Source organism: Orbicella franksi, chromosome 1 (genome assembly GCF_964199315.1).
Source record: "Orbicella franksi chromosome 1, jaOrbFran1.1, whole genome shotgun sequence".
NCBI classification, from domain to species: domain Eukaryota; kingdom Metazoa; phylum Cnidaria; class Anthozoa; order Scleractinia; family Merulinidae; genus Orbicella; species Orbicella franksi.
Genome location: NC_138145.1, coordinates 42,589,978 through 42,617,050, shown reverse-complemented (window position 1 = coordinate 42,617,050; position 27,073 = coordinate 42,589,978). Strand labels below are relative to the sequence as shown.

At 42.4% G+C, this 27,073-nt stretch overlaps 3 protein-coding genes and 1 pseudogene across 3 annotated transcripts in view; 2 read left to right on the top strand and 2 right to left on the bottom strand.

The window, feature by feature from the left end:
* Positions 1 to 75: 75 nt before the first annotated feature.
* Positions 76 to 4,176, bottom strand: LOC145481460 (kelch-like protein 23). The gene is made up of 2 exons (XM_081459961.1): positions 3,120 to 4,176; positions 76 to 1,919 (listed from the first exon to the last, which is right to left on the bottom strand). The coding sequence occupies exons 1-2, from the start codon at positions 3,966 to 3,968 to the stop codon at positions 1,023 to 1,025; spliced, it is 1,746 nt and encodes a 581-aa protein (XP_081316087.1). The 5' UTR covers positions 3,969 to 4,176; the 3' UTR covers positions 76 to 1,022.
* Positions 4,177 to 4,580: 404 nt separating this feature from the next.
* LOC145482119 (uncharacterized) lies at positions 4,581 to 9,265 on the bottom strand. Its single transcript, XM_081460725.1, has 2 exons — positions 8,973 to 9,265; positions 4,581 to 5,920 (listed from the first exon to the last, which is right to left on the bottom strand). The coding sequence occupies exons 1-2, from the start codon at positions 9,187 to 9,189 to the stop codon at positions 5,661 to 5,663; spliced, it is 477 nt and encodes a 158-aa protein (XP_081316851.1). The 5' UTR covers positions 9,190 to 9,265; the 3' UTR covers positions 4,581 to 5,660.
* Positions 9,266 to 9,313: 48 nt separating this feature from the next.
* LOC145481117 (DNA mismatch repair protein Msh3-like) overlaps positions 9,314 to 27,073 on the top strand; it is a 75,443-nt gene continuing 57,683 nt past the window's right edge. Inside the window, exon 1 of the mRNA XM_081459526.1 lies at positions 9,314 to 9,589. Within this exon, the coding sequence (XP_081315652.1) occupies positions 9,413 to 9,589 (177 nt within the window). The 5' untranslated portion in view covers positions 9,314 to 9,412. The remainder of the gene's footprint in view (positions 9,590 to 27,073) is intronic.
* Positions 20,433 to 25,646, top strand: LOC145464578 (uncharacterized; annotated as a pseudogene).

The window sequence follows — 27,073 nt, the reverse complement described above, 5'->3', positions numbered from 1 at the left end:
AGCTTTAAAACGACATCACTGAACACTGTGAAAGGAGTCTGAGCTGAGCTTTTAGTAGTAAAAAGCCCTTGAAGTGTCCGTTTATTGCAGGTTTTGTGCAACAAAATTGCTTAAAATTGGTGTGTGTGTCCGCTTAACAGAGGTGTCCACCAAAAGCAGGCTTATCTTACTGACAGTGAATGTGGGAAAAAAATTTGGGACTCAAGCTGATGTACACTTAATAGAGGATGTCCGCTTAATAAGGGGTCTGCTCAATACAGGTTTCGCTGTAGAAATGTCTGGAATGTGATATCACTAAATGCTAGAAAATTTGTTTGCTCCACCCCGACCTTCCTGTCCCAAGGAAAAATCTGACTGTTGCAAGAAATCTCCCTCACCCCCAAATGCTTTAGACTCAAAATGTATTCTGCTCCACTTAACCCTTAATATTATGTATGTTTTATGTATTTTGACATTGTTTAATACATATTCTGCAGTAATGTACAAATTCTTGTTGGAATTACGGTTAAACGTTGTGGGACAATCCAAAATGACTGGAAACGATGCTTATAAGAGAGTATGTGTACTTAAGTTTTAAACCTTAAAAGAGTCGCTGCTTAAATTTACAAACATGCTATTTACATTTTGTTTGTGTTTCAATCTTTTTGCATTGCACTTTGTTCTATTCACACTTTCAAATTACCCATACAATTCATTCACTCATATATGAAAAAATTGTTTTTTGACTACAACTAAATGTAACAGTTATGTTTAATGTATAAATTTATGAGGTAGAACTTAAGTTTCTCCCGACTTAAGAATAAATATTTCAGTTCAATTTACACTCTTTTTAATGCACATATAACAAGAATCAACAACATACATTAGGTAATATAGAGGTACATGTTGTGTTTTCTTGCTTCCTTATACATAGAGTGTTGATTAATGCAAACTGAAAGATGCATTTAAAACAATTTCATAAAATGCTGAAAATGTTTTCTTTCGTTTTACAGTTTGATGTTACTCTCCCCTGGCAGTTCATTTCATGCAGAATCAACTCCGACAGGCACTTGCTTCATCTCACTCACCTCAGCTCTGTTGACAGGCATGTAAACAAACACTGCATCTGCATCGTGATGGCAAATTGGTTCCCAGTCTTCAATATCAACATGGTAAACCTCATCATCAGCCATTCTGATTCCACTGTCGTAAGCAAAGCTTCCGAGTATAAAGTAAATGCGACCTTCAATTTCCACTGCACCATAATTATTGGGTGGTATGTGAGGCTGTGGAACTGAACACCACTGGTCTTTCTCTTCATCATAAACTTCAACATGCCTGGATGGGAGAAGTCCTCTTTGGTGTTTACTGGGTGGGTCTGTTTTACCTCCAGCAACATACAACTTGCCCTTGACTACAAAGGCGCAGGCTTGGGTGTGGCTGTGTGTGGTCCCTGTCAACTTTGTCCACTCATTCTTGGCAGGGTTAAATCTGAACACACCACGGTCAGCACCTCCTGAAGCCCAAGACCCACCAACAGAATAAATATAGCCATTATGCACAATCTGAGCACAACCGTACAAGCCTTGTTCTTCATGGAATCCAATAAGCTGCCATGTTTTCTTGGAGAAACTAAATCTCTCTGATGCAGCAGTGTGATTAACTTCATGGCCACCGACTACGTACAAGAAATCTTCAAACATGCAGGTCTGGAAATCATGACGTGCACTCTTCATCGGTGGTAGTGTCTTCCAAGAGTTTGTATCAATCTGGTACTGATGGACATCTTTCTCGTCAAAAAGAAACAGATGATTTCCACTGTATAACACGGCTGGTTTGATTTGGAGACTTGGCAGTTTGAAGCCAGAAAAAGGTTGCCAGGTTTTGGACTCACTCTCAAAGTACTTGACTCCAGATGTTGATGATAATGAAACCAGAGCCTGAAAAATAAACAAAAACTGGAGGTTACCAAGTTAAATTTTTTTATTTCTTGAGATTGCCCAGTCCTTGCAAGATCAGCTTTCAAGTAAGCCATGGAGTGTAACATTTTTCTTCCATTTTCTCTGGGGTGGGGTTATTTCTTTAAATGTGTTGTTTCTGAACATATCCACACCTCCCATGAAGTGTTTTATTTAGTTTGAACCCCCTACCCCTCAACCATCTGGTAATTTCAACTTTTGTTCATACTTTTCTTAAAAAAGTAGGTTTTGAGACTCTCCACCCCCTACCCTCGGAACTGCCAATAACCCTACTTGGTATGGGTATGGATATATTCAGAAACCACACAATTATAGAAATCATCAGAGAGTACAATAGTTTATGAGCTTCCCTTTGGATGTAGTATTTTTCATTGTTATTGGCAACTGTAGGAACCTTGACCAGGGGTCCTCAGAAAGGGCTGCACCACTCATTACATTAATTGATGTGGCCCAATGTTTTGAGTGCTTGGCCCAATTTTTCAAAAGAAATTTTGGACTGTCTTTTTGGACTGCACTTTGTAAAAGCAGAAATTAATTAATAAAATGCCCATTAACACTTTTTTTTATTATTATCATTACTAAAACTAGGACCCTTTCTCAGAGAGACATGCCCTGCTAGGCCACTGCTGTTTTGACATTCTGTAAACCTCTTAAATTTAAAGGTTTCAGACATCAAATTTTTTTGTTACATTAACATTTGGTACATGCCATCATAACTTGAGGCCTGGGGTGCTTAGAAGTGAAATTGGTAAGAGGGAGGGGGTGGGGTGAGAGTGAGTATTGCTTAGATGACAAGTACCAGGGTCCTTTTCGTCTTTCCCCTAGATATGCCAACAGGGTGGTAAGCATGAGAGCTGAAAGCACAAGTATCTCCTAAGGGTCTACCATGATTTTCCTACAAAATATGACAAGTGTAACTGTATAAGCAACTCCTCAAGGGCGAGTCAGAGCTTTCTTAACCAGATCATGTACCCATACTTAATGCAAATGATTATGACTGAAGGCTATGTACTGTAACAAGCTTTTTATTCAGACAAAGATACTCCCTACCCCTACCCCTCCTCTTCCTACATCCCACCCTACCCTCAAAAACTTTAGCCCTACTCAAGAAAAGCACTAGGCGTGGTGGGGTTCGTACAGAGGAACTGGTATAGCACTTACCTTGGAGTCGACACGAGGCAGTCCTTTTTCTTTGGCAAATGGCGAAAACAGGAACGGACGAACATGCTGTAATAAGCACTTGTACATTAGCGAAAAACACTCGGGAACCTCTTGGAATTCTTCGCATTCAAGTTCTTCGAGCACGACCATTATATCCACGAGTGCTAGTCGGACTTTGTCAAGTACCCTGGGCGCTTGTGGCAATCTCTCCTCTTGGTTGTACTTAATCCACGCTATAACAGTCGTGAAGAGGAACGTTTCTGAGGGCACGCTAAGATCGTTACGGGAAAGAAGAAGCAGTAATTCATCAGCCGTAATGTTCTCCATAAACCCCTCTTCCTCGCAGATAACTCCAAATCGCAGAGCAAGCGATCGAAGGCTTTGTTCTCGAAGCTCCGTCAAATTGTGACGATCAGCCACTCTGTAAATTTTCAATCGCGTTTCCAGGTGGAATTTGTCTCGGGTGAGGTTGTGCATGATGAATAACGAGCATTTCTCAACCACGCTCAGAATTTCCAGCTGATCGGCCGCTTCCAAGACATCCAAGACATTAGTTTCGGTTACTGGGAGAACTGAAGTGTAGATGAAATCTAATAACAGTCTAAAAGCCTCCACCGTTAAGTCGTCTCCCTTAACTTCCACCTCGGTTTGCGAGCTTTCCTTCATACCAGCAGAAAACATCGCATCAAAATAGCGGCTAGAGGTGGCCAGAATTATCTTATGAGCGTGGAAAACCTCCCCTTGCACGCTCAAAGTGACATCGGTGTATGAACGATTTTCGCGCATTTTGTTCAAACTTTGAAACATTTCCCGTGAATGTTTGATATCAAACACATTTTCCAACTCCATGTCTGCTTCTAATGGCGAAAAATTCGCCAATGGTCCGTCTTCGTTCAGTCTGTAAATCGGAAACGTTTCAGATATTCAATTTTAATTTTGACATTTATAATATACGGACTTACCAACGCACGTGAAACACGCGCCTTTCCCATGTGATTTTATCAATATCAGCTAAGTGATTGGTTATCGCAACGAAATAAGCAGGCTGCCGGTTGCTTTCCAGAGATTACGTCTGCAGGTCTTCGTGGAAACCTGCACGCATCAATCACGAAGCTTTTGTCAATAATATGCAGATCCTATACCTGTTGCCAATATGCGAACAAAAGCCGGTCTCCACCTTACATTCCCTTTGGTGGTCGCGTGACCAAAATTTTTTGAGTCACGCACGGGGCCTCCAAAATCACGCAAAAAATCATGACGCGTGAAAAGTGATTAATTCTGTGGTATTTTTTATAAATACGTGTAATGATTTTCTTTTGTCTCATCAACTGTTTACTAGGCAGTAAATTGATATTGCAAGGAGATATTAGACCTTGAACACAGGGTTTTAAAAGCAGGGAAGTTTTCAAAGTAGACACAAAAAACCTTACAGACAAATCATTTCATGAATTATTTATTGTCATCACAAAGAATGACCATACTTTGACAGCTGATTTAAATAGTTTAAAATAAATAATCATTCCTGTTTTGAAAAACTCTGTACAAGACAGTGCTCAATGACTAGTATATGCATTTTGAGATATCCTTTTGCATCTACAATATTCTAAGGAAAAAGAATGAAAGTCTTCAAAAAAAAAGTTGGAAAGTTCATTTTAAAAACTATTGTTTCAATCCTGGCATATGGTTATACTACTTCTAGAACAATGTTCATCTCTTGTTACACGATAAAAACTCTCTCCCTGTTCATAAGACTCAAGTTGAAGAGACAAAATTGTTAAACTCCAAGACTCATCAAGATGCAGAGACCCTTGTTTGAAAATCTAAAACCACAACTTAAATCATTTTCGACTGCAAGGCTGAAAGACACACCATGAAAATTAGACTAAGTGACTCATTACAAAGCAGCAGGGCTATTTTGCAAAACGCTGAATGCACTGTTTGCTTGTGGTTAGTTTCACTCACGTTGGCTTGCTGCTAGCTTTTACTTGTTGGAAAAGTGCCAAATGCAATATAATGCTGTCCTAAATTCCAATAGGTAGAAGCTAGCTACAAGCAAACATGGGTGAAACCAACTACAAGGAAACAGTGTATTCAATGTCCCACATGTGAAATACCCTTGCTGATTACAAAGAATTTCACGTTGAGATCAAAACTTTTCAGAGACCAACTATTTATAAGTGATCATTTGCCACCTCTTCCAGTCCATGTCAGCTAGTTAGTTCACTAAGTTAACTATGTTTCTCTTTCCATGCAGTCAGTTTGTCTCACGAGGGAATGATCTGAGATTTCACCCAAAAAATTCCACATTGATGATGTCAATCTACAAAGATCAGTGAAGTGCACATGATAGGCTGTTTATAGCATGAAAACAACCAGAACAAAGTAATAGCCCATCAAAGAAACATCTACCACACTGCTCAGTATGATACTATGACTCCTCTTCAACAAGGGATGAATTTAGTGTAAGAAACAAGATGTTTCATTACTCAAGCTAAAAAGCCAGTAGTGGTCCCACTAAGATCAAGCTCAAGATGTCAATCACTAACAGTCATTCTTGTCAACCTTCCAAGCATCTTTCACTTTGCTGATGGCTTCCTCCAGATCCTCTTGTTTGGATTTCAAATCTCCTTCTAGACTACTCAGCTGTTCTTGTGAAGATTCAAGTGATTTAAACTGTTCCAGAAATGAGGCAACTGTGCCATACAGTTGTTCATTTGACTGACTTTTAGTTTTGCCTTCATCAGTACTTCCTTTATCTTCAGACACCTCTCTTCCACCAGTAGAATGTTCCAAAACATTTTCTACAAAAAAATGAAAACATTTTAGTTAAGTTTCCAGTCCAGCTGAAATCAAAGAATACAATATCATTTTAAGGGCCCATTAAGCGATCTTTTCGAGCCGTTGCTAAGGAAAATTTATTCTCATATAACCTCATCATTTTTAGTAAGTTTGAAATGAAGAGTTATTTCAAGTGTTCATACTTTTTCATGATCAGTAACACTAGTGATGATGTCATCAGGCCACACCCATCGTCATGTGACTAATACTGAAAAAACGCAAAGGCTCCCAGGCAAATTGCTTTATTGAGATTTTTTTCATTGATTCAAAATTTTAATTTAAATCCTCATTACGCTATGCATAGATTTTGTTTCATTTCTAAAAGGTCAGATCTTGAGTGAATTTCAAAATATTAAAACATTCATAATTTTTTTTAAAAAACAAGACTTTGAAAAAGAAATGCATAGCTATCTTTCCAACATTGGCTTTAACTGAAATCTATCGAAAAGGGCTGGATTTAATGAAAAACCACATTTCCTTTGGCATTTAAAGAAACCAGAAGTGCACCTGATATATATTGGAAGTTACCCTATCAGCACGTGCACAATTTACACTATCAGCGCACTTCAGTAAGATCAAACAAAGCCACACAGGTTTTCTCTTTCTATTGCTCTTGTTTTTCTGTTTTTATCTTATTTTGTCTTTGCTTGTACTTTTTTTACTTTGCATTTTGTGAAACACAAAGAAAAACATCTAAAATGTGAGCGAATTTGGAAGTTATTGAGTTGTTTTCATTTTCTGCGCTCAGGCTGACGTAAGTAACTGGAAGTGAAATTTCACCTCCTTAACAATGTGTGCGAGCGCGTGCATAAATCGGTTAATGGGCCCTTAATGTAAGCTTATTGATCAAATAGAAACATCAACATCAACCTGGGAAAACCCTGTGTACGTTTGACTTGTGATGTGCCCACAGGAGAGCAGGGGGGAGGGAGGGGGTGGGGGATGTGAGGAAGAATTTTGTATTAGTGGCTTTCTTGCTGGGGTGGAGAATTTGACACTGTATATGGGAGGGTTGATCACTGGTGGCAAAAGGAAACAAGCTACCTTGAAATCATGGTGACATTTGACATCAAAGGGCAACCCCATTTTTTGAAGATTTAAGTTGCAAAAAATTATTAAAGTTTTCTTTAATTTTGCTAATAGTGCTTCACTGAAAATAGACTACTCGCAAAATTCATACAAAACCACATCCGGGACTCGGTGGCATATTTTCCACATCCTCACTAGTGAAGACATTGATTTTGTCATTTCCTGCTTATTTACAGACGTTTGTACAAAGAGTCAAAATGACATATGACAAAAAGAAAATTACACAGTACCTTAAAAATATGAATTTTATTTTCTCATGTTAAAAACAATATTTTACTTGGCGTCGACAAAACCCGCATCGGACCGGACCGGATCACGGATCGGATCACGGATCGGATCACGGATCGGATCACGGATCGGATCACAGATCGGATCACGGATTGGATCACGGACCGGATCACGGATCGGATCAAGGAAAAAAATTCAAAATTTTGTTGAGCAAATTGCAGTAGAGTGACTACTGTGAGCAGAAAGTTTTATTTAATTCAGGTGTGATATTCCTCTATTCTTTTATAATATCAAGCCAACTGGGAGCTGGTCACAGATGAATTTTTTTCAGGCTGTTGGGTTTTGATTGCGATGATCAATCATGTCTTCATATCGTTCTCCGCAGTTCAGATAAATGATATTTCGTGTATTGACTTGCATCAAAGGTTAACTGTCATAAAACGAGTCAGTATGGTAATAATAGGACGAACGTATGAATAGAAACACAAAAACTAAAAACACTAAAAAATTAAACACCTGATGATTTCAAACAATTTCAGTTTTTGAGACAAGTCTATACTTTTACAAGATGTGAGTTTGGAATACGATATTTCGCACTGGAATAAAACGAAACAAACCATTTGTATTTCAAGGAAATATAGCTGTTTTACAAAAAATTCTAGGAATGACATCGATAGTGTGAACGATAACGCAACCCGAGAATAAACAACATTTTAGGAGTTACGTCACGAGTTTTAGAGTTATTTTTAGGGTCGTAAAGAGTTGCCTTTCAATAGAATAAAACCTTAAAATGATCGTGTTCTAGGATAGAAAACACTTAAGAGGCAAGAACAAATCAAAATGGAATGAGGATCGTCAAGGATGGCAAAGATTAACGGGGATTGCAAATGACGAACTTGAAAAACTAGGCTAGTTTTTTCAAGATGTGCAAATTGTGACGTACCTCCTTCAAAACAAGTCATGTCCTTAAGCTTTCGTACGTAAGTTTTCTCATTTAACTGTAACGCCAACTGTAACGCTCACATCTGACATGAAAATGTAGCCGAGAATTAGCCACTGATAACAATTTCAAAAATGAGAATGGGAGGTTCACGCAAGCTTCGAGCCAACTAACGTTCAAATATAACTACATCTGCCTGTTCATTACAATTTAAATTCGTCGTAAATTAGGCGCTTATGTGGCTTTTTAAATGACCTCTTGTCATTCTCTGTAATTAACATGTCATTGCGTCAAATTCGGGATTCTTATTTTCATTTAACATATTTTAGTTTTCCACTTATTTTTTATTTATCATTATCTTATAAATGGTTTGATTTTAGTTTTTGATTTTCTTTTCTTTAAAACTTTTTTTTTTTCTGTGATCCGATCCGTGATCCGATCCGTGATCCGATCCAGGTTTTGTCGACGCCATATTTTACTCACTATACTGTGCACATTCGTAAAATATTATTTTTACCACTCAAAAATGTAATTCATATCTTTGCACCACCATGTAATATCTTCTGTATGTTTTCATGTGTAATCTTTTTACACCAAAATACCGTCATATAACAACGAGAAGGTTTTCCAATTTCAATAACCGTTAAGCTTGTGATATGAGCTCTTTGATTTTTTATACATTAGGATAAATCCATCAGTTATAAACCTAAAACAATTTTTTTCTTGTTCAACAAATAAAAATAAGACTTTCAAGTTACCTGTTTTACCCGAGTGACTCGCTGAGATGTTTGTTTTGCCTTTAGTCTGATCACGAGTTGCATGAAGGCTCACATGTTCTCCCAACATTGGTGACTTGAAAACAACGTCGTCATCTTTTGCTGCCGATAGATCTTCCAAAATTTGTTCTACCGAAGGAGGAGAAGGACCTTGGCGAGGTTTTGGACTTGACATTGAAAAAGAATCTAGAAATACCATCACGAAATGTGGGCTACATTTGAAAGGAAAAAATATATCACGCTCAGACAGCCGCCATTTTGGAAAAAGGTTGGGTTGGAATCCGCTGACCGCTTGTACGAAGCATAACTCTCCCCACTCCTTCCCGTCCTGTTAGGATAGAGCACTTCGAGGTAGCGGGAAATTGTAGCGGGAAAGATTTTCCTCGATTTTCCTCGATTTTCCCCGTGAAAACTTGATTGTTATGAGGAAAATAAACCTCGGAAAGCTACGGTGCTCTACACAGTCTTCTGTTAATGGTCATTCTCCAAGTTGCCCTTCCACAAAAAGCCAAACCCAGGCTACAATTTCGAGTTTCTTCGTTAGAAAACCATGTTCCAAGTCGGAGGATACTGACAACACAGGAGCGAAAGCTTCTAAGGTAGGCTTGTTTACAAGACTGCGGTATCTACTAACCCTGACTAACCTAGTGTAGGATTGTATACTCTTTCTTTATTTGGAATATTTGATATTTTGATATCTACTGTTTCCTGAACAAAAGCAACGTAGAACGTACTGTTCTGGGTGGGAGAGGGTAGAGTTAGATGACGGCCTGTGTAATACGCAGACTCTGCACAGCAGACTGCAGATTGCGGACCGGCGTTAAAATGCAGACTGAGGGTAAAATGGAGTCTGCAGTCTGCAATTTACCCTCAATCCGCATTTTATGCCCCAGTCTGCAGTCTGCAGTCTGTGTTTCACACTGACCTTGCAGAGGAAGGATGTCTTAATAAAGAAGGGGGGCGGGGGGGGGGGGGAGAGGAGAGGGTTTGGATGAGAGGAGAGGGTATGGAACAGTCTGGAAAAATCCCCAGCGTAGTTACAGGGTATGGATAGAGCTAGACGTAACATCCGCTTCCAGTTACTTTGGTGCAAATAAGTTCAGTGACATCTTCAAAGTCTGGTCACACAGAGATGTCATATGCCTAATATCCACTTGATTGTATCTTGGCAGGTCTAAAACACAGGTCACGGGTCATTGTTTTACCAATACTGGAACAACCCTAACCCCTTCCTAATGCTAACCTTAGGCCTAAATGCTACACTAAGACAATGTTTAGGCTTAAGGTTAGTATTAGTAAAGGTTTAAGGTTATTTCAGTATTGGTAAAATCAATAATTAACCTGTGACCCGTGACCTGTGTTTTAGACCCGCCAAACAAGGAGACATTAAGTTCTTCCACAATGGCTAAATTGAGCTGCTTTAAAATGGACTCAAATTTAAAAGATCAATCATCTAGAAACAATGAGCTGAGAATTATATCTCATACTAGAAGTTACAAGGAAAATTTCAAGTTGGATAAAGATTTGGTTGCAAAAGTAGTGGGACTCATATCTCTATAGTGGAAATGGAGATAAACAATAGCATTTCTCAGGAAAGCTTCAACATCACAAAATTTGCGTGCGCGTCACGTCCACCTGTGAAATCAATCAGCAAGATTAGAGCTGTCCTGGACAAGAATGACACTGACAGTTTGAGGTCTTTGAACTCCAGGACTAGATCTACATATACACCACTGGAACTACAGTTTCTTGAAGTGAAGGCTATAAATACCCTGATGTCATTTTATTTGTGGAGTGTGGGTATAGGTACAGGTTCTTTGTAGAGGATGCTGAGGTACTTTTTCAAACCTTCTCTCATTTTAATTCATAATTTACCTCCTTTTAGCTGTGTTGTTCCTGAAAGTATCAATCACCACCTTCACGCTTCAGGGATCTTCGTATAATATAAAAGATAAGTATTTTTGCAGTGTAAAGACATTTAATTACTTTTTTTTTCGTCTGGTTCACTTTGTTTACATGGTTCACTTGTCTGGTTCACTCGTTTCACCTGTTCAGGCGACTAGTTCACCTTAATTTTGTTTACCTGGGTCATGTAGTATTAGCCGGAGAAAACAAGAGAACGTGTTTCACGCAACCAAGATGGCGACTCGTTTATTGCACGTGGTCCCAGCGTGCACTGGGACACAAAGCTGTTATGTAATAATCCTACACCTCCCCCCAAAAATGTAGGACAACAGGTGGGAGGGAAGACAACAACAACAAATCAAGAAAATGTTCAAAGTACAAGAAAGTTCAATCTTCCAAACATTCTGGCCAGCCATCGCAACTTAAGGTCCAGAGTTCATCAATATTTCAGGGCCATTCTAGAGGTTTAAAACATTACGTCCTAGATTGACTAATGTTCAATGGCTATAAATCCAGGCGCCCTGGTGGCCTCACAGCTCTTCCTGAACGAGTAGTTGAGATATTACTGCATGGGCCATGTGGAGAGTCTGCAGCAGGGGCTGTCCCTGAGGTAGTCAACGTCGCTGGTCCTGCCGTTGGTTTCTGTGGTGTCTGTGGTGATTGCTGTGATGGTGGTATCGGTAATGGCAGGGTTGAATTGGGGGCAGTAGTAGTTTCTGACGGCAGGTTTCTATGGAATGTTCCGTTACAGGGTGTTTGGTTGTGACCACCAAGGTAGAGCGGTTTTGTCGGAGTGTTCCCTTGTTGGTACCCACGAGATAAGAGCGAGGTTGTTCGGTTCTCCCCAGAATAAAGCCATGTCGATCTTGATCTCTCACCCATGCATGGTCACTAGGATGGAAGTTCAACAGCACGATGCCGCTTGTCAAAGCTGAGCTGCTGGTTCAGTCTATAAGATCTTTCTTTCATTTCCACTGTCTGGCGTTCTTTGGGCTGTGCTTGAGGTACAAATTGTTTGGCTGGATAGGCGGTTGTGTTCGCAGGCGACGCCCCATTAGTAATTCGCTCGGAGAAAGGCCATTCCATACGGGGGTTGACCTGTAAGTCAGAAGGGCACTGTAGATATCATAATTCTTTCTGAGTATGGACTTAGCTGTACGGACTGCTCGTTCAACTTCGCCATTCGCTTGGGGGTATCTTGGTGAACTTGTGTACAAAACCATATTTGGTCGCAAACTCGCGAAAGAAATCTACACTGTACTGGGACCCATTGTCAGATATTATCAGGTCTGGAATGCCGTGGATGGCAAAGAGTTCCTTGAGTGCTTGAATAACAACTTGAAATGTTTCATTGCGAAGTTCCTTAATTTCAAACCATCTGGAGTGACAATCTATGACAATGAGGAACACTTTCCCGTTCAACTCAAAAAGATCGGTTGTAATCCTTTCCCATAGACGAGATGGAAAGGAGGCTGACATAAGTTGTTCTTTGGGCGTCCGTCGATCTTTGCCTCAAGTGACGCACTGGGCCACGAGGTCCTCTATTTGCTTGGCCACCAGACTGATGCGCTGGCCCTGGACCGGCATTTAGTGATTCCCAAGTGACCAGTGTGAATGCAGTCAAGGATCTGTATTCTCATACCCCTTGGGACTACTGAGAGGTCATCATACATGAGTAAGTCATCTACAACAGAGAGGTGGCCTCTGCTTTACTAGTATGGGCAAAGGAATGGCTGATGAGGCATGTAGGCAGGCCACTCTTGCAAGCAGTAAACTCTTACTTGGCTGCATTCTTCATCCACTTTCGGTGCCTCTTGGATTTCTTGTAGTCTCATGGCTGAGGCAGGTAAACTGGCTGTCGCCTGAGTTGTAAATGCTTCTACTTCTTCTGCAAGCAACTCGTCTGATTGCTCTGATGTGCCAACAGGTGCACGAGAGAGGGCATCAGTAGCAGCTTGGTGTTTCCCAGGTACATACTGAATTTGATATGTGTATCGCATAAGTCTAAAGCGGAAATGCAGGATGCGGGGAGGAATCCTTGGGAGCTCTGTTGAGTTCAGGAGTGCAGTAAGTGGCTTATGATCCGTCTCAAGAACAAAGGGTAGCCCAAGCACATAGTCTGAGAACTTCTCACTGGCCCATGTGACTGCAAGGGCTTATTTTCCGATGACTGCATAGCGTTTCTCTGGTTCGCTTAGAGACCTGGATGTGTAGCAGATCGGGCGGCGTTTCCCATTTTCTTGGACCTGAGTGAGCACTATAATGAGTCCTGTACTGGAAGCATCTGGCGAGATGATAGTAGGTCGATTTGGGTCATAGTGGGCTAGTACCTCTGAGGACAATAGAGCTTCTTTAGTCTGCCGAAAAGCCTGCTGTTGAGGCTCTTCCCAGACCCAGGAGCTGCCTTTGCGCAAGAGCTGGAGAAGGGGCTCGCTGAGCTCAGCTAATCTGGAGACGAACTTGCAAAGATGGTTTACCATTCCCATAAACCGTTGCAATCCATTAACATCAGGGGGTTCCGCGAATTGGGCGATGGCACTGGTCTTGAGAGGGTCAGCATGGAGCCCAGAACCATCAATGATGTGAGCCAGGAACCTGATGGATGGCTTGGAAAATTCATACTTGTCATTCAGGGTTAGTCCAGCTTTGAGTGTATCTAATTGTCGAGAGTCAGAGTCGAGGGTAACATGTCGAGAGTCGAGGGTAACATGTCGACGGTCGAGGGTAAAGTGAAAAATAAAAAATAAAAACAAAAATATAGTATATATAAAATAAATTGCTTAAGAAATCAAGACAGAATTTTCTTTCGCCAGCTTTCCTTTTTTTTGAGTAAAGTGTTGTGTGACACGGCCAAATGACTTCTCGCTCCTTACAGTCTTGAGCGGTGATACCAACAGCGCTGTCTGTACTGTCACTCAAACGTAAACTCTTATCAGAGGAAACATGCACGCTAGTTTTCATTTCTCGATATCCACAATGATGATAAAAATGAATGACAGACCAAACACGACTCCTATTGGTCAAGATATAGCCTGCGAACGCAGACGTATTTCCGGCTGTCGCTCGTCTCCTCCGAAAAATAACGCCTGGGAACCCGAGCCAGGAAACGATTTCTCTGACGTAGAAATTTTAAGCCAATCACAGTTTAGTTAAGTAGTCCCAGAACTACTGCGCGAGGTATTCGCTGCGAGGAGCACTCGAGTTTCATTTTATCATGGAATCTAATTGGCCAAGGAGAAACAAAAGTCATTACGTCACAGAATTCATTTCCTGGCTCGGGTTCGCAGACGTTATTTTCGGCGAAGACAAGCGACAGCCGGAAATACGTCTGCCTTCGCAGGCTAGTCAAGATAGGAAAACTTTTACCTTCAAAGCTTAGCTCTAACGAGTACGCTTTTCAAAGATCTCCCTTTTCTGTATGAAAGCAGGGGAGGCTCTTTATAGATCTCTCTTGGCAGAGGCGGATTTTGTATTAAATGCCATTTACTCATAAGAATGTTTTTAAGATTAGGCACAGATGGGCGATATTCTGTAACAAACGGCAAAATTCTCTTGCGCACTTTTGCACAAGGACTTTGGTAATTCAAAAATAAAGAGTGACGTGTATGTGGCCGGTTTGTGATTTTTAGTCCCGTTTGGAGCGGAGTGTGACAGTTACATACATACATTGGATTGTTTTAGAGTGCATAATTTTCAGTGTAATGGTGGCTAGTTATTAACGAGATGAACTTTGAGTTTTGAAACAGTTCATGAGTTCGTAGTATGCAAATGAGACGAGATATTTTTATTTTTAGTTACAAAGGTAACTTGATACTTTTGTTTTTCACAAGGAGTAATTTCAATTAGAGGTCACGAATCTTCGCTTCTAGTTCTTAGGACATGGTTTAGAGGAGACGAGACTATTTAGATTTGAAACAGTTCTAACGTTTACAATAGTAAGTTCAGGTAACGATTGTTTTGTTCTTGCTGCATGCAAATATAACGAGATATTTTTATTTTTTAGTTACAAAGGGTAATTTGACACTCTTGTTTTTCACAAGGGAGTAAATTCAATTAGAGCTGATGAATCATCACCACCCCTTCCCACGAGATGTTTGCTATCTTTAGTTACAAATGGTAACTTAACACTTTTGTTTTTGAGTTATTTTTTTGTAAAAAAAACCTCTTAGTCGGCGCGTCGGGTATGTTATGGACGGGTCAATGGGTGAGTGAGTGAGTGAGTGAGAGATGTATGTATGTCACACCAATCAGATTGGATCTACTATGAACAGCCAATCAAATTTCTTGTTGTAAAGGTAAATGGTACGTGAGAAACACAAGGTATGTATAAACACAAGGACTTTGGTAATTGAAAAATAAAGAGTGACGTGTATGTTGCCGGTTTGCGATTTTTAGTCCGGTTTGGAGGGGAGTGTGACAGTTACATACGTACATTGGGTTGTTTTAGAGTGCATAATTTTCAGTGTAATGGTGGCTAGTTATGAACGAGATGAGTCTTGAGTTTTGAAGCAGTTCATGAGTTAGTAGTAGGCAAATGGCACGAGATATTTTTATTTTTAATTACAAAGGGTAACTTGATACTTTTGTTTTTCACAAGGAGTTAATTCAATTAGAGGTCACGAATCGTCGGTTCTAGTTCTTAGGACATGTTTTAGAGGAGACGAGACTATTTAGATTTGAAGCAGTTCTAACGTTTACAATGGTAAGTGCAGGTAATGATTGCTTTGTTCTTATTGCATGCAAATATAACGAGATATTTTTATTTTTTTAGTTACAATGGGTAATTTGACACTCTTGTTTTTCACAAGGTGGTAAATTCAATTAGAGGTGACGAATCGTCACCACTTGTTTCCACGAGATGTTTGCTATTTTTAGTTACAAATGGTAACTCGACACTTTTGTTTTTCATATGGGAGTAAATTCAATTAGAGCTTACAAGTTATCGGCTATTGTTTCCAGGATATCAAACAAAAAAGAAGCTTTCATTTCTGGACGGTTTTTACGTCTCTGCAGTAGCAGTTTAATATTTTTATTTGATGGGCATTTTATGACATTCTTTTCAGTCCGATATTTTTTAAAGGTAAAAAGTATGAAAACTGTTCAAATGTTCTTTGAAGACTGTGTGGCATCAAGTTAAGGTGCAATTTAATTAAATCAGACTTTCAACGTGCCAGAGAGGTTTTTTTTCTCTTTCTTTCAATTTTCAGTGAAGAAGTGTTGTGTAAAAAGGGTAAACTTACGACTCGTATAAAATACGAAAAGTTCTCTTACTTGAGTATTTTTGAGCAAAAATTCCTCTTGGGGGCTGGAAGGGCTCCCGAGGGGGTACTCCCAGAAAAATTGGTCGGGGGTGTGTGGCCCGCTTCCCAAAGCCTTACCCTATTTACGACCAAAATCTGCGATATTCCTTACCCTATTTATGACCTGACCAAGAATTCGAAATCCTATTTACGACCTGACCCTCAAATCAAAACCCTGTTTCAGACCTGCGTTATAATTAGCTCCCTAGTTCAAACCAATGTTAAATCACCGTAAACATATAAATTTGTGAAGGGCTTTTGTTGATTTTCTTTTCGATAATGATGAAAAAGTGGCTTCTTCTTAAAGCATACCCATATCAAGGCTAGAGTGCAAAAACCATACCCTATTTATGACCAAAATGGCCAAAATCAGCTAAAATCGATACCCTATTTATGACCAAAACCGCTGAAAAACCATACCCTTCGGGACCGCACAGACCTACATAGCCCATATAAGGGAGTCCTCCCGACGGAGGGAAGGGCTACGTGATCGGTGAGTGAGGGAGTTATGCATGTGCGAGTGTCCGACCAATCACAGTGTGGGTTGTATCAAAGAACGAATAAAATTGCCTGAAAATATGATGGTATCTACATTAATCTGGAGACATGTCAGATTACTGTAGTTTCTTCAGTCAAACATTTTATGGCTTACTATTTAGTTATCTTACCATTACCGATGTAATATTGTATGCACATCATAAACTCCCAGTTTCTTTCTTGCTGTACATCGCAACCAAAAAACTTGTCAAATCAACCAAATCATTACTGTAAACAGTTCCATGAATGCTGCTATCTCCGAGACTTATAGTTCACAAAAAATAACTCTTGCACGCCTTGCGTGCCTATGTTTTTATGAGGAAGTAAATTCAGTTAGAGCTGACAAGTTATCGGCTATTGTTCCCAGGATATTAAACAAAAAAGAATTAATTAAGCTTTCATTTCTGGACGGTTTTTACGTCTCTACAGTAGGAGTTTAATATTTTTATTTGATGGGCATTTTATGACATTCTTTTCAGTCCGATATTTTTTGATAAAAAGTATGAAAATTGTTCAAATGTTCTTTGAAGACTGCGTGGCACCAAGTTAAAGTGCAATTTAATTAAATCAGACTTTCAACGTGTCTGAGAAGTTTTTCCCTCTTTCTTTTTCTATTTTCGGTGAAGTAATGTTGTTGCGTTGTGTTGTGTAAAAAGGGTAAACCTACGACTCGTATAAAATGCGAAAAGTCCTCTTGAGTATTTTTGAGCAAAAATTCCTCTTGGGGGTTGGAAAGGCTATGTGATCGGCGAGTGAGGGAGTCACACCAATCACAGTGTGGGTTGCATCAAAGAACGGATCAAATTGCCTGTTAGTAGAAAATAAGATGGTATCTACATTAATCTGGAGACGTGTCAGATAACTGTAGTTTGTTCAGTCAAACATTTTATGGCTTACTATTAATACCATTACCGATGTAACATCGTATGTACATCATAAATTTCCAGTTTCTTTCTTGCTGTACATGTACACCGCGACCAAAAACAAATTGTCAAATTAACCAAATCATTACTGTAAACAGTGCCATGAATGCTCCTATCTCCGAAAAAATAACTCTTGCACGCCTTGCGTGCCTATGTTTATTTTTAGCAGTCACCATTTAATTTTTGCATAGTTACTTTCGGTTCCCAAAATAGCAAAACAACAGTCAAGTTCTTAGTGACGGTTGGTTGGCTATCTGATACTTTTTGAGCTACAGGATTCGCTAACAGTAAAGACAGTTTTCGTTATTGCACATTTTGGAAAAAATCGCTAACGACTCGGGCGGCAAATACATGGATACATGGTATGTAAAACTATCCAGTCACGCGTCATTTGTTGCCAGACTAAAGCCCTAACGATCAACAGTTATGCTGATTTCTGATGGAACCCCAATATATAAACAATAGCCTCCATTTGGCGCGAAAATATGCTCGGGTATTTGTCCTTGGGCGTTATCTGTTCCTCGAAGCTCACAGTCTTCCTCGAGCCACGCTCTCTTTCGCGGCAAGGGTCGAAAATTCGATTTCGCTCATATTCTTATGGTAGATAGGCTAAGGCATGACAAAAACTACTGGATAGTTTTTTTGTCAAAATATCCTTTTATTTCAAAGAAATATGCAAATTACCAAATTCCGTTAAAATCGTCATTTGACGCTCCATTTCATTAAGCAAGTTTGAGAGCCTCGCATGCAAAACCACATCATTCTTCCGTCTTTAAAACACTGAAATATTTTTGTGCAATGTTTAAATGTGTACTGGGTTGATTTTAGGGAATGTTGCGTTGTCTTTTTGGGTAAAAAATAATTAAATTTCGAAGACATGTATATCAGTCACTTAAAAGTACTTCGTGAATATAATTAATTTTCACCATGTACGAAACCTTCAAATGGATTAAGCTTCTGGTGGTTGAATCGCAGAAGGATGGTCTACAGATTCCTGTAAAAATTTCTTTGGGCAAATGATTGTGAGCGACGCGAGAGCTTTTCAAAGTACGTCAAAAATGCAAATATTTGACCATCCGTCGTCAAATTTCAATTTACGGGTAAGAGGTATATTTTAGCACGCGCCACATGTCTTGAGCTATATTAAGTTGAAATAGACACAGAGCTGATAATTTCGAAATGTTCTAACCTCATTTGCAGTAAAAGGCAGGTCCAAAGCCGATTTGACGTGTTTCTAGTCGATCTCTCACCATTCGTCGCACTGTCAACCTATTATTGGTCGAATACCATGAATCTGTGACCATCTTTCTGCGCATATGAACATCACTGAATCTAAGTCAAAAAACGGCTGAGTCATTTGTAGATAGTTGCTTGCTTTGCACTGCGCCAAAATATTACGTTTGATCGATTGCTGACCATTGCTGATAAGCGTGTCGGCGCAGCACAATCTTATAGCCATTTTTTGTTAGTCACGCAATGCTGTCACGGCATATGCTGCACATTTTGATATATTTTGTATAGAGCACTCTCAGGATAAGTGAAACAATTTAATCATTGTTCATCTGTTTGTTCATATATATAATAATATGTGTATATTTATAAAATCGTATTCTATAGTGTACGTGGCCTCGTGCATGTGGCGCGTGCTAAAATATACCTCTTACCTGTAAATTGAAATTTGACGACGGATGGTCAAATATTTGCATTTTTGACGTACTTTGAAAAGCTCTCGCGTCGCTCACAATCATTTGCCCAAAGAAATTTTTACAGGAATCTGTAGACCATCCTTCTGCGATTCAACCACCAGAAGCTTAATCCATTTGAAGGTTTCGCACATGGTGAAAATTAATTATATTCACGAAGTACTTTTAAGTGAATGATATACATGTCTTCGAAATTTAATTATTTTGCACCCAAAAAGACAACGCAACATTCCCTAAAATCAACCCAGTACACATTTAAACATTGCACAAAAATATTTCAGTGTTTTTAAGACGGAAGAATGATGTGGCTTTGCATGCGAGGCCCTCAAACTTGTTTAATAAAATGGTGCGTCAAATGACGATTTTCACGGAATTTGGTAATTTGCCTATTTCTTTGAAATAAAAGGATATTTTGCCAAAAAAAAACTATCCAGTAGTTTTTGTCATGCCCTAGCCTATCTACCATGAAAATATGAGCGAAATCGAATTTTCGACTCTTGCCGAGTTATTTTCGATTTTTATGGAGAGGGTCTCTTAAGACATTATGTATTGATTACAACTTCTATTAGAGTTGGAACGTGGCCTACCATATCAGGCGCCCCATATCAGACCCCAACATACAATACGAGACCCCAACCTACCATATCAGACCCCGACGTACCATGTCAGACCCCGATCGTATCAGTCGGGTTTGACCGTTTTATGTGTCGGGTTTAACTTTATGTTAACTGTTGTGCCAAGTAATACAGTAATTCTTCAGTAGAGTATTGAAATTATTATGAAATATGGCTATTACGAATAACAAACTGCAAGTTCACTGGAAGAGAAAGTCGCCATTGTTGCTACTTCCTTTCTAGCCTATAGACTCTACAGCATCGCGTTTCTTCTTACCGTATTCTGGCACTATTTTTTAGGAAATATATAAATTATAAATACTTTCAAAATATATTTTTGAAACAAGCATCGGTCCCAAGACGTTCTAAGATAATTATATGTATCACTTTGTTTCAAGTCACGCAACCAGCGTCTTGAAATATTTGCTGACCTCAAAATTCCTTTGTTTATTAGCAGCGCCAGTACCGGTCAGCGGTACTAGGACTCAGCATGCGTTTTATCTGTTGTTCGTAGCGTGGCGTCCGCCATATTGTTACTGTTACTCGGCTGTTAGTTTTATCCCAGTTTGATTAAAAGCCTTACACGAGCCGGTCGTGCCTTGGTTCTTGCCTTATCTTCTTAACTGGCGTGGTGGCAGCGTTCGGTTCAACCCAAGCCGCATTTTCGCCGTAGAAAGCCTCTTTTCTGCCTCGACCGCGTGAGCCAAAACAGTGCATCCTTCGCTGTGACAACACGTCCGGAGTTCTACATCGTGTGTTATGGCGTCTACTCACCGCGCACCGAAGCAGTGGTGCCTCTCCAAGGTGGAAACAATCAATAGCTTTGAAAACTGGAAGCAAAATCTACTGTACACACTTTCCTTAGACAGCAACTTCGCCCCCTTCCTCGCGGATGGTTTTACATGGTTGAAAAAGACCAAAGCCCAACCGCTTCGAGGACTCGAAAACGATGGCGAAACTGTACCACTCTCTCGACGCTTAACCGCTCGTCAAAAAACCAACTTCCTCGAGCTGATGCTGGGACAAATCGCCAATTACTGCCCTATTATTTCGCGTAGCACGCTGGTAAAAAACTCAACCTCTCTTGAGTTCATCTGGCAAGCTATTCGACAACACTTTGGATTCCAGGTCACCGGCGCACAACTTATCGACTTTTCTGACATACACCTTGCGGCAGATGAGCGCCCCGAGGACCTGTACCAACGCCTCATGGCCTTTGTGGAGGATTCCTTGCTGCGTGCAAATGGCTTAACCCACCATGGTGAACATGTTTCAGAGGATGAGGAACTTACTCCCACTCTCGAGAACTTCGTCGTCCTTACCTGGCTACGACTCATTCACCCCAGCCTTCCTCGATTGGTCAAGCAGCGCTACGGCACGGAGTTGAGATCTCGCACCCTTGCCTCAATTAAGCCAGAAATCTCACAAGCCGTTACCTCTCTCCTTGAGTAAATCCGCACCTCCGATGACGCTAGGATCCTGCGTGCAGCAGTAGCTGACGATTTTCGTAGCCCCCGTCCGGGTGGCAGGAGTAACTCTAAGTTCCGCACCAGACAACCCCGTCAGGACAAGGTCTGCCCCTTATGCAAGCAAGCCGGTCGCTCTAACACAAACCACTTCCTCAGTCAGTGTACCTTCCTCCCTGACAATGACAGGCGCTTCATGGTAAAAGCGAGACAGATCGTTGGCATCCTCGACAACGAACCAGACACGGACTGCGACCTCGACCCTGATACTCCAGTTCCTGATCCCACTTTGCCTACCCCAGATGTCGTAGCCTACCGTGTACAGACCCGTCAGTCTCCTTATATGGATGTCTTTCATGCTCACCGTGTTGTCCGCGTCACCATTGACAGCGGCGCCACTGGAAATATGATCCGTCACTCTACCGCGAAACACCTCGGATGTCCTGTAATATCAAGTGCCCAGTCCGTCCAGCAGGCTGATGGCTCTTCTCAACTTCGGGTGGTCGGTGAGATACGAACAACCTTCACCCGCGACAACACAGACTTTACGTTCGAAGGTCTTGTCGTAGAGGATCTTGATGTTGAAGTACTCGCCGGGACCCCCTTTATGGAGGCAAATGATGTTGCTGTGCGTCCCGCTAAGAGAGAGGTGCTCCTTGGCAATGGGTCTGTCTACACGTATGGGTCCAAGTCTCCACCCAGCCCCCCCCCCCCCCGCCCCAACTGTTCGTAGGGCTTTTGTTCTCCGTGCTCCTACTCCTTCCAAGACTGTTTGGCCCGGAGAATTCTTGGAAGTACAGCTGCCAGACGATGCTCCTCCTGATTCAGAGTATGCACTTGAACCTCGTACTGATGCACCAAGTTCACATAAACTCAAGCCATCCCAGTTGTGGCCGCAGCCTAGTGTCGTTTCAAGTGTTGCACGGGCCATACGCATACCAAACCTGTCAACCGAGCCTCGCACACTTAAGCGTCACGAACACTTCGGCCAAGTCACTCCTGTCTTCGAACCAAAAGAGGATCCAGGCCCGTCTCCTGCTCAGCGTCCGTTACCACCCTCTAATTCCAGTCACTCCGCATCCGTTCAGGTAGACCCAGACAGCATCCTACCTCAGGCCATCAGGGCCAATTTCCAATCCCTGCTTAGAGAGTACGACTCCGTATTTGACCCCCAGTTCCCTGGTTACAATGGATCCGCAGGCCCTTACCAAGCACAGGTCAACATGGGCCCTGTTGAGCCACCACAGCGGAAAGGTCGCCTCCCCCAATATGCACGAGATAAACTCGTCGAGCTCCAAGAGAAGTTTGACCACCTAGAGCAACTCGGAGTCTTCCGTCGCCCCGAAGATGTTGGTATCACTGTTGAATACCTAAACCCTTCTTTCCTGGTAAAGAAGCCCAATGGCGGCTCTCGTCTCGTCACTGCTTTTGCTGACGTAGGCAGATACAGTAAGCCTCAACCATCTTTGCTGCCTGATGTTGACTCCACCCTACGACTCATCGCCCAGTGGTCACACATCATTGTCACCGACCTAACAAGTGCCTTTTATCAAATCCCTTTGGCCAAAGAGTCCATGAAGTACTGCGGCGTTGCCACTCCTTTTAAAGGAGTACGAGTCTACGTTCGTTCCGCTATGGGCATGCCCGGTTCGGAAACCGCCCTGGAAGAGGTTATGTCCCGCGTCCTAGGCCCCTTACTACAAGATGGATCCGTGGCCAAAATTGCGGATGATCTATACTGTGGCGGCAACACACCCCAAGAGCTATTATGCAACTGGAAGAAGGTCCTACAAGCCCTACACAAGTGTAACCTGCGTTTGTCTGCCCACAAGACCATCATCAGTCCCAAGAGCACCACTATTCTTGGCTGGATCTGGACTGTTGGCTCTCTCTCCGCCAGTCCCCACCGCCTAAACACTCTCGCCACCTACCCTGAGCCAAGCACTGTTGGTCGATTGAGATCCTTCATTGGGGTATACAAGGTCCTCTCCCGCGTCATCCCAAGGTGCTCACGTTACCTCACTCCCTTGGATGCTGTAACGGCTGGTCGTCCTTCCCAGGAATCCATAAACTGGACCGATGATCTAAGAGGTGCATTCCGTAGTGCTCAGAATGCCCTTTCATCTGCGCTCACAATCAAGTTACCCAGACCTGAGGACCAGCTATGGATCGTAACTGACGGAGCTGTCAGGGACCCAGGAATAGGTGCTACCCTCTATGTGACGCGCGGAGACAAGTTACATGTTTCCGGTTTCTTCAGCGCTAAGTTGCGGGGGTCCCAGACAACGTGGCTTCCATGCGAGGTAGAAGCCCTCTCCATTGCGGCTACTACTAAGCACTTCAGCCCGTATCTTATTCAGTCGTCCAAGAAGGCCTGCATCCTTACTGACAGTAAGCCCTGCGTCCAAGCGTACGAGAAGCTCTGCTGTGGCGAGTTCTCTGCCAGCCCTCGTGTATCCACTTTCTTATCTGTCGTAAGCCGCTACCAGGCTTCTGTAAGGCACGTCTCAGGCGCTGATATCCTCCCGTCAGACTTTGCAAGCCGAAACGCCGCCCCTTGTGAAAACGAGAGCTGTCAGGTGTGTTCTTTCATCACTCGAACTAGCGACTCTGTTGCCCGAGCCGTGCCTGTTCAAGATATCCTCCAAGGGAGCGTCCGCCTTCCCTTCACCAGCCGGCCCGCCTGGTTGGCTGTTCAGTCTGAATGCCCAGACCTGCGCCGGACACACGCTCACCTTGTCCAGGGTACGAGACCTTCCAAGAAACTGACTAACATCAAGGACGTCAAACGGTATTTACAAGTTGCGTCAATTGCAAATGATGGCCTCCTTGTTGTGCAGCGTCATGAACCGTTGTCACCGTCCAGGGAGTGCATTATCGTCCCCCGCCAAGCCTTGGATGGCCTTTTGACCGCTCTTCACATTCAGCTTAGCCACCCGTCCTGCCACCAGTTGAAGATGGTCGTCAAACGCTATCTTTTCGCCCTCGATCTGGACAAGGCAATCTCTCGTGTCTCTGAAGGATGCCACTCCTGTGCGGCACTCCGAAACTCTCCAACCGCACGTATTGACCAGTCCACCTCGCCACCACCTGACGCTATTGGTCGGTCCTTCGCAGCAGACGTCATCAAGCGCTCTCGCCAGCTTATCTTTGTCCTCCGCGAGACCTCTTACTCCTCCAGTTTATTGCTTGAAGATGAGCGGCACCAAACGTTACTCAATGCCATCGTCAAACTCTGCTTGGAAATGCGCCCTATAAATGGTCCACCCGCTGTGATCCGTACTGACCCCGCACCTGGCTTCAAGGCCCTAGTCAACGACCCACTCTTAGAGAAGCACAGAATTACAATTGAGCTTGGCCAGGCCAAAAATCCCAACCAGAACCCCATAGCTGAGAGAGTTGTCCAGAAGTTGGAAACAGAACTACTCCGTCAGGAGCCTCTTGGTGGTGCTGTCTCTCCCCTCACTCTCGCCGTAGCGACCTCTGCCTTGAACTCTCGTATCCGTTCACGTGGCCTATCCTCACGAGAAATGTGGACACAGCGGGACCAGTTTTCAAACAACGAGTTACCCCTTGCTGACGACCATTTAATTACCCTCCAGCACAAGCAGCGCCTCTCCAACCACCCCCACAGTGAGCGCTCTAAGGCCCCTGTGCAGCAAAGGCGCCCTACTCCCCAGATTGATATTGGTGACCTAGTGTACCTCCATTCCGACCTGAACAAGTCTCGAGCCCGCGACCGCTACCTTGTTGTAGCCATAGAACCACCGTTCTGTGACATCAAAAAGTTCATTGGATCCCAATTACGCAGCTCATCATACCATGTCAAACTATCAGAGTGCTTCAAGGTCCCATCTGACTTGGCCGACCCCTTACGTGTTCCCCACACACGTCGCAGTAACGACTCAGACGATAAAGACGAACCTGGTACCACATCGTGCCCTCCACCCTCTCTGCCTGACATCCCTGATGCCATCTCTTCTTCAGCGCATCAGCTATCTGACAGCTCTCACTGTGTTACACCACAAGCCTGTGCCTTTCCTGTTGACCATACCTTGGTTGACACAGCTACACAGCCGTCATGTCCTGATGACACCCCATTAGAATACGCAGTCATGTCAGCAGACCCTCCCACTCCTGACCTACGGAAATCCTCACGTGTCCGCCGTCCTCCTACGCGTTTTGTAGACTATGTCACTGAACTCTGACGTTTCCTTGCATATAGGTTAGCGTCAAGTACATTCCATTATGTTCTCGGTTCCTGTTATGTGGCATACTATGCCCCTTTTCACTTTATGTATTTACTGCGTTGAAAAGACTTATGAAACAAGAAGAAAGAAGTCACGCCAGTACCGGTCAGCGGTACTAGGACTCAGCATGCGTTTTATCTGTTGTTCGTAGCGTGGCGTCCGCCATATTGTTACTGTTACTCGGCTGTTAGTTTTATCCCAGTTTGATTAAAAGCCTTACACGAGCCGGTCGTGCCTTGGTTCTTGCCTTATCTTCTTAACTGGCGCAGACTTCGCTGACAGATTGGTATCATGTACGTCCGTCTCAGAATATAGTCACGCAATTCTCACACTCGCATATTACTCGTTTAATGTACCGAAGCTTTTCTATGCTATAAATGTGCATAGAAATATCAGGCTCATAAATTGCGCGGCTGAGAGATTGCCTGAAAAAGGAATCTTTGGCCGGGAAGCGAAGGTTCGAGGGTTTCTGATCATTATTGGAGTCTCGCGAATTCAAATAATGCGATCTTCAAGACAGATCTCGCGAGCTTAAAATGCAATGCATCATCATTTCAAATGTTTTGATTCTTCACAGAAAAAGTAGCCTGCGAATACAGGCGCCTATCATCGCTCGCGGCTGGGGGCACGTCCGCCGCAATCCCAGCTATCCCCTAGCAAACTGTTAAAAACAAATATAAAGAAATAAATATAATCAGAATCAACTAGCACGTACTGTTGTCCTTGAAGTCTTACCGTTGCATAAAAATACTTAACAGTTGACCGTTTTATTCACTGATTAATTAAAAAACCGCAGAGGTGTTGGAAGGCGACGATCCCGGGGGCGGGGCATTTGCCCTCATTCTTCGTTTCCACCCCGGGGCATTTAAAAAGCTTATGTGTCCCCTCCCCGGGGAATTTGCCCATTTTTTAAAAAAAATGCTAATGCCCGGGGGTTAGCCCGGGGGGGGGGGGATGGGAACTGCTGGAATTGACTGATGTATTAGCGTGGGTTAGATAGTGGACATATGACAGGGGGCTGAAGAGGGGATTAAACGTCAAGCATAGGGGTCTGAGGTGGAGGGTCCGAGGTGGAGGGTCTGAGGTGGGGGGACTGAGATGGTGGCTTGAGATGGGGGCCTTGGATGGGAGGCCTGAGATGGGGGGTCTGAGATGGGGGGCCTGAGATGGGGAGAACGTTCCAAACCCTGATCTACAACTTAGTGTTACGGATCACGAATATATGCAAATTGCCATGCAAATTAATAAGCTTGTTGTGACATATAGGTTTCACGGTTTCATATATTCGTGATCCGTAACACTAAGTAATAACCAATGTATTCAAGACGTGATTTCGATCAGTTGTTTGTGAAGTGATCTACCTTACAAGGAGCAAACGACGCTGT

Excerpts from the sequence above, each read along its gene's own strand:
- LOC145482119 (XM_081460725.1), bottom strand. The coding sequence starts at position 9,189 with ATGGTATTTCTAGATTCTTTTTCAATGTCAAGTCCAAAACCTCGCCAA. Across the intron at positions 5,921-8,972 it reads GAGTCACTCGGGTAAAACAG|AAAATGTTTTGGAACATTCT; the intron begins GTAACTTGAAAG and ends ATTTTTTTGTAG.
- LOC145481460 (XM_081459961.1), bottom strand. The coding sequence starts at position 3,968 with ATGGAGTTGGAAAATGTGTTTGATATCAAACATTCACGGGAAATGTTT. Across the intron at positions 1,920-3,119 it reads TGCCTCGTGTCGACTCCAAG|GCTCTGGTTTCATTATCATC; the intron begins GTAAGTGCTATA and ends TTTATTTTTCAG.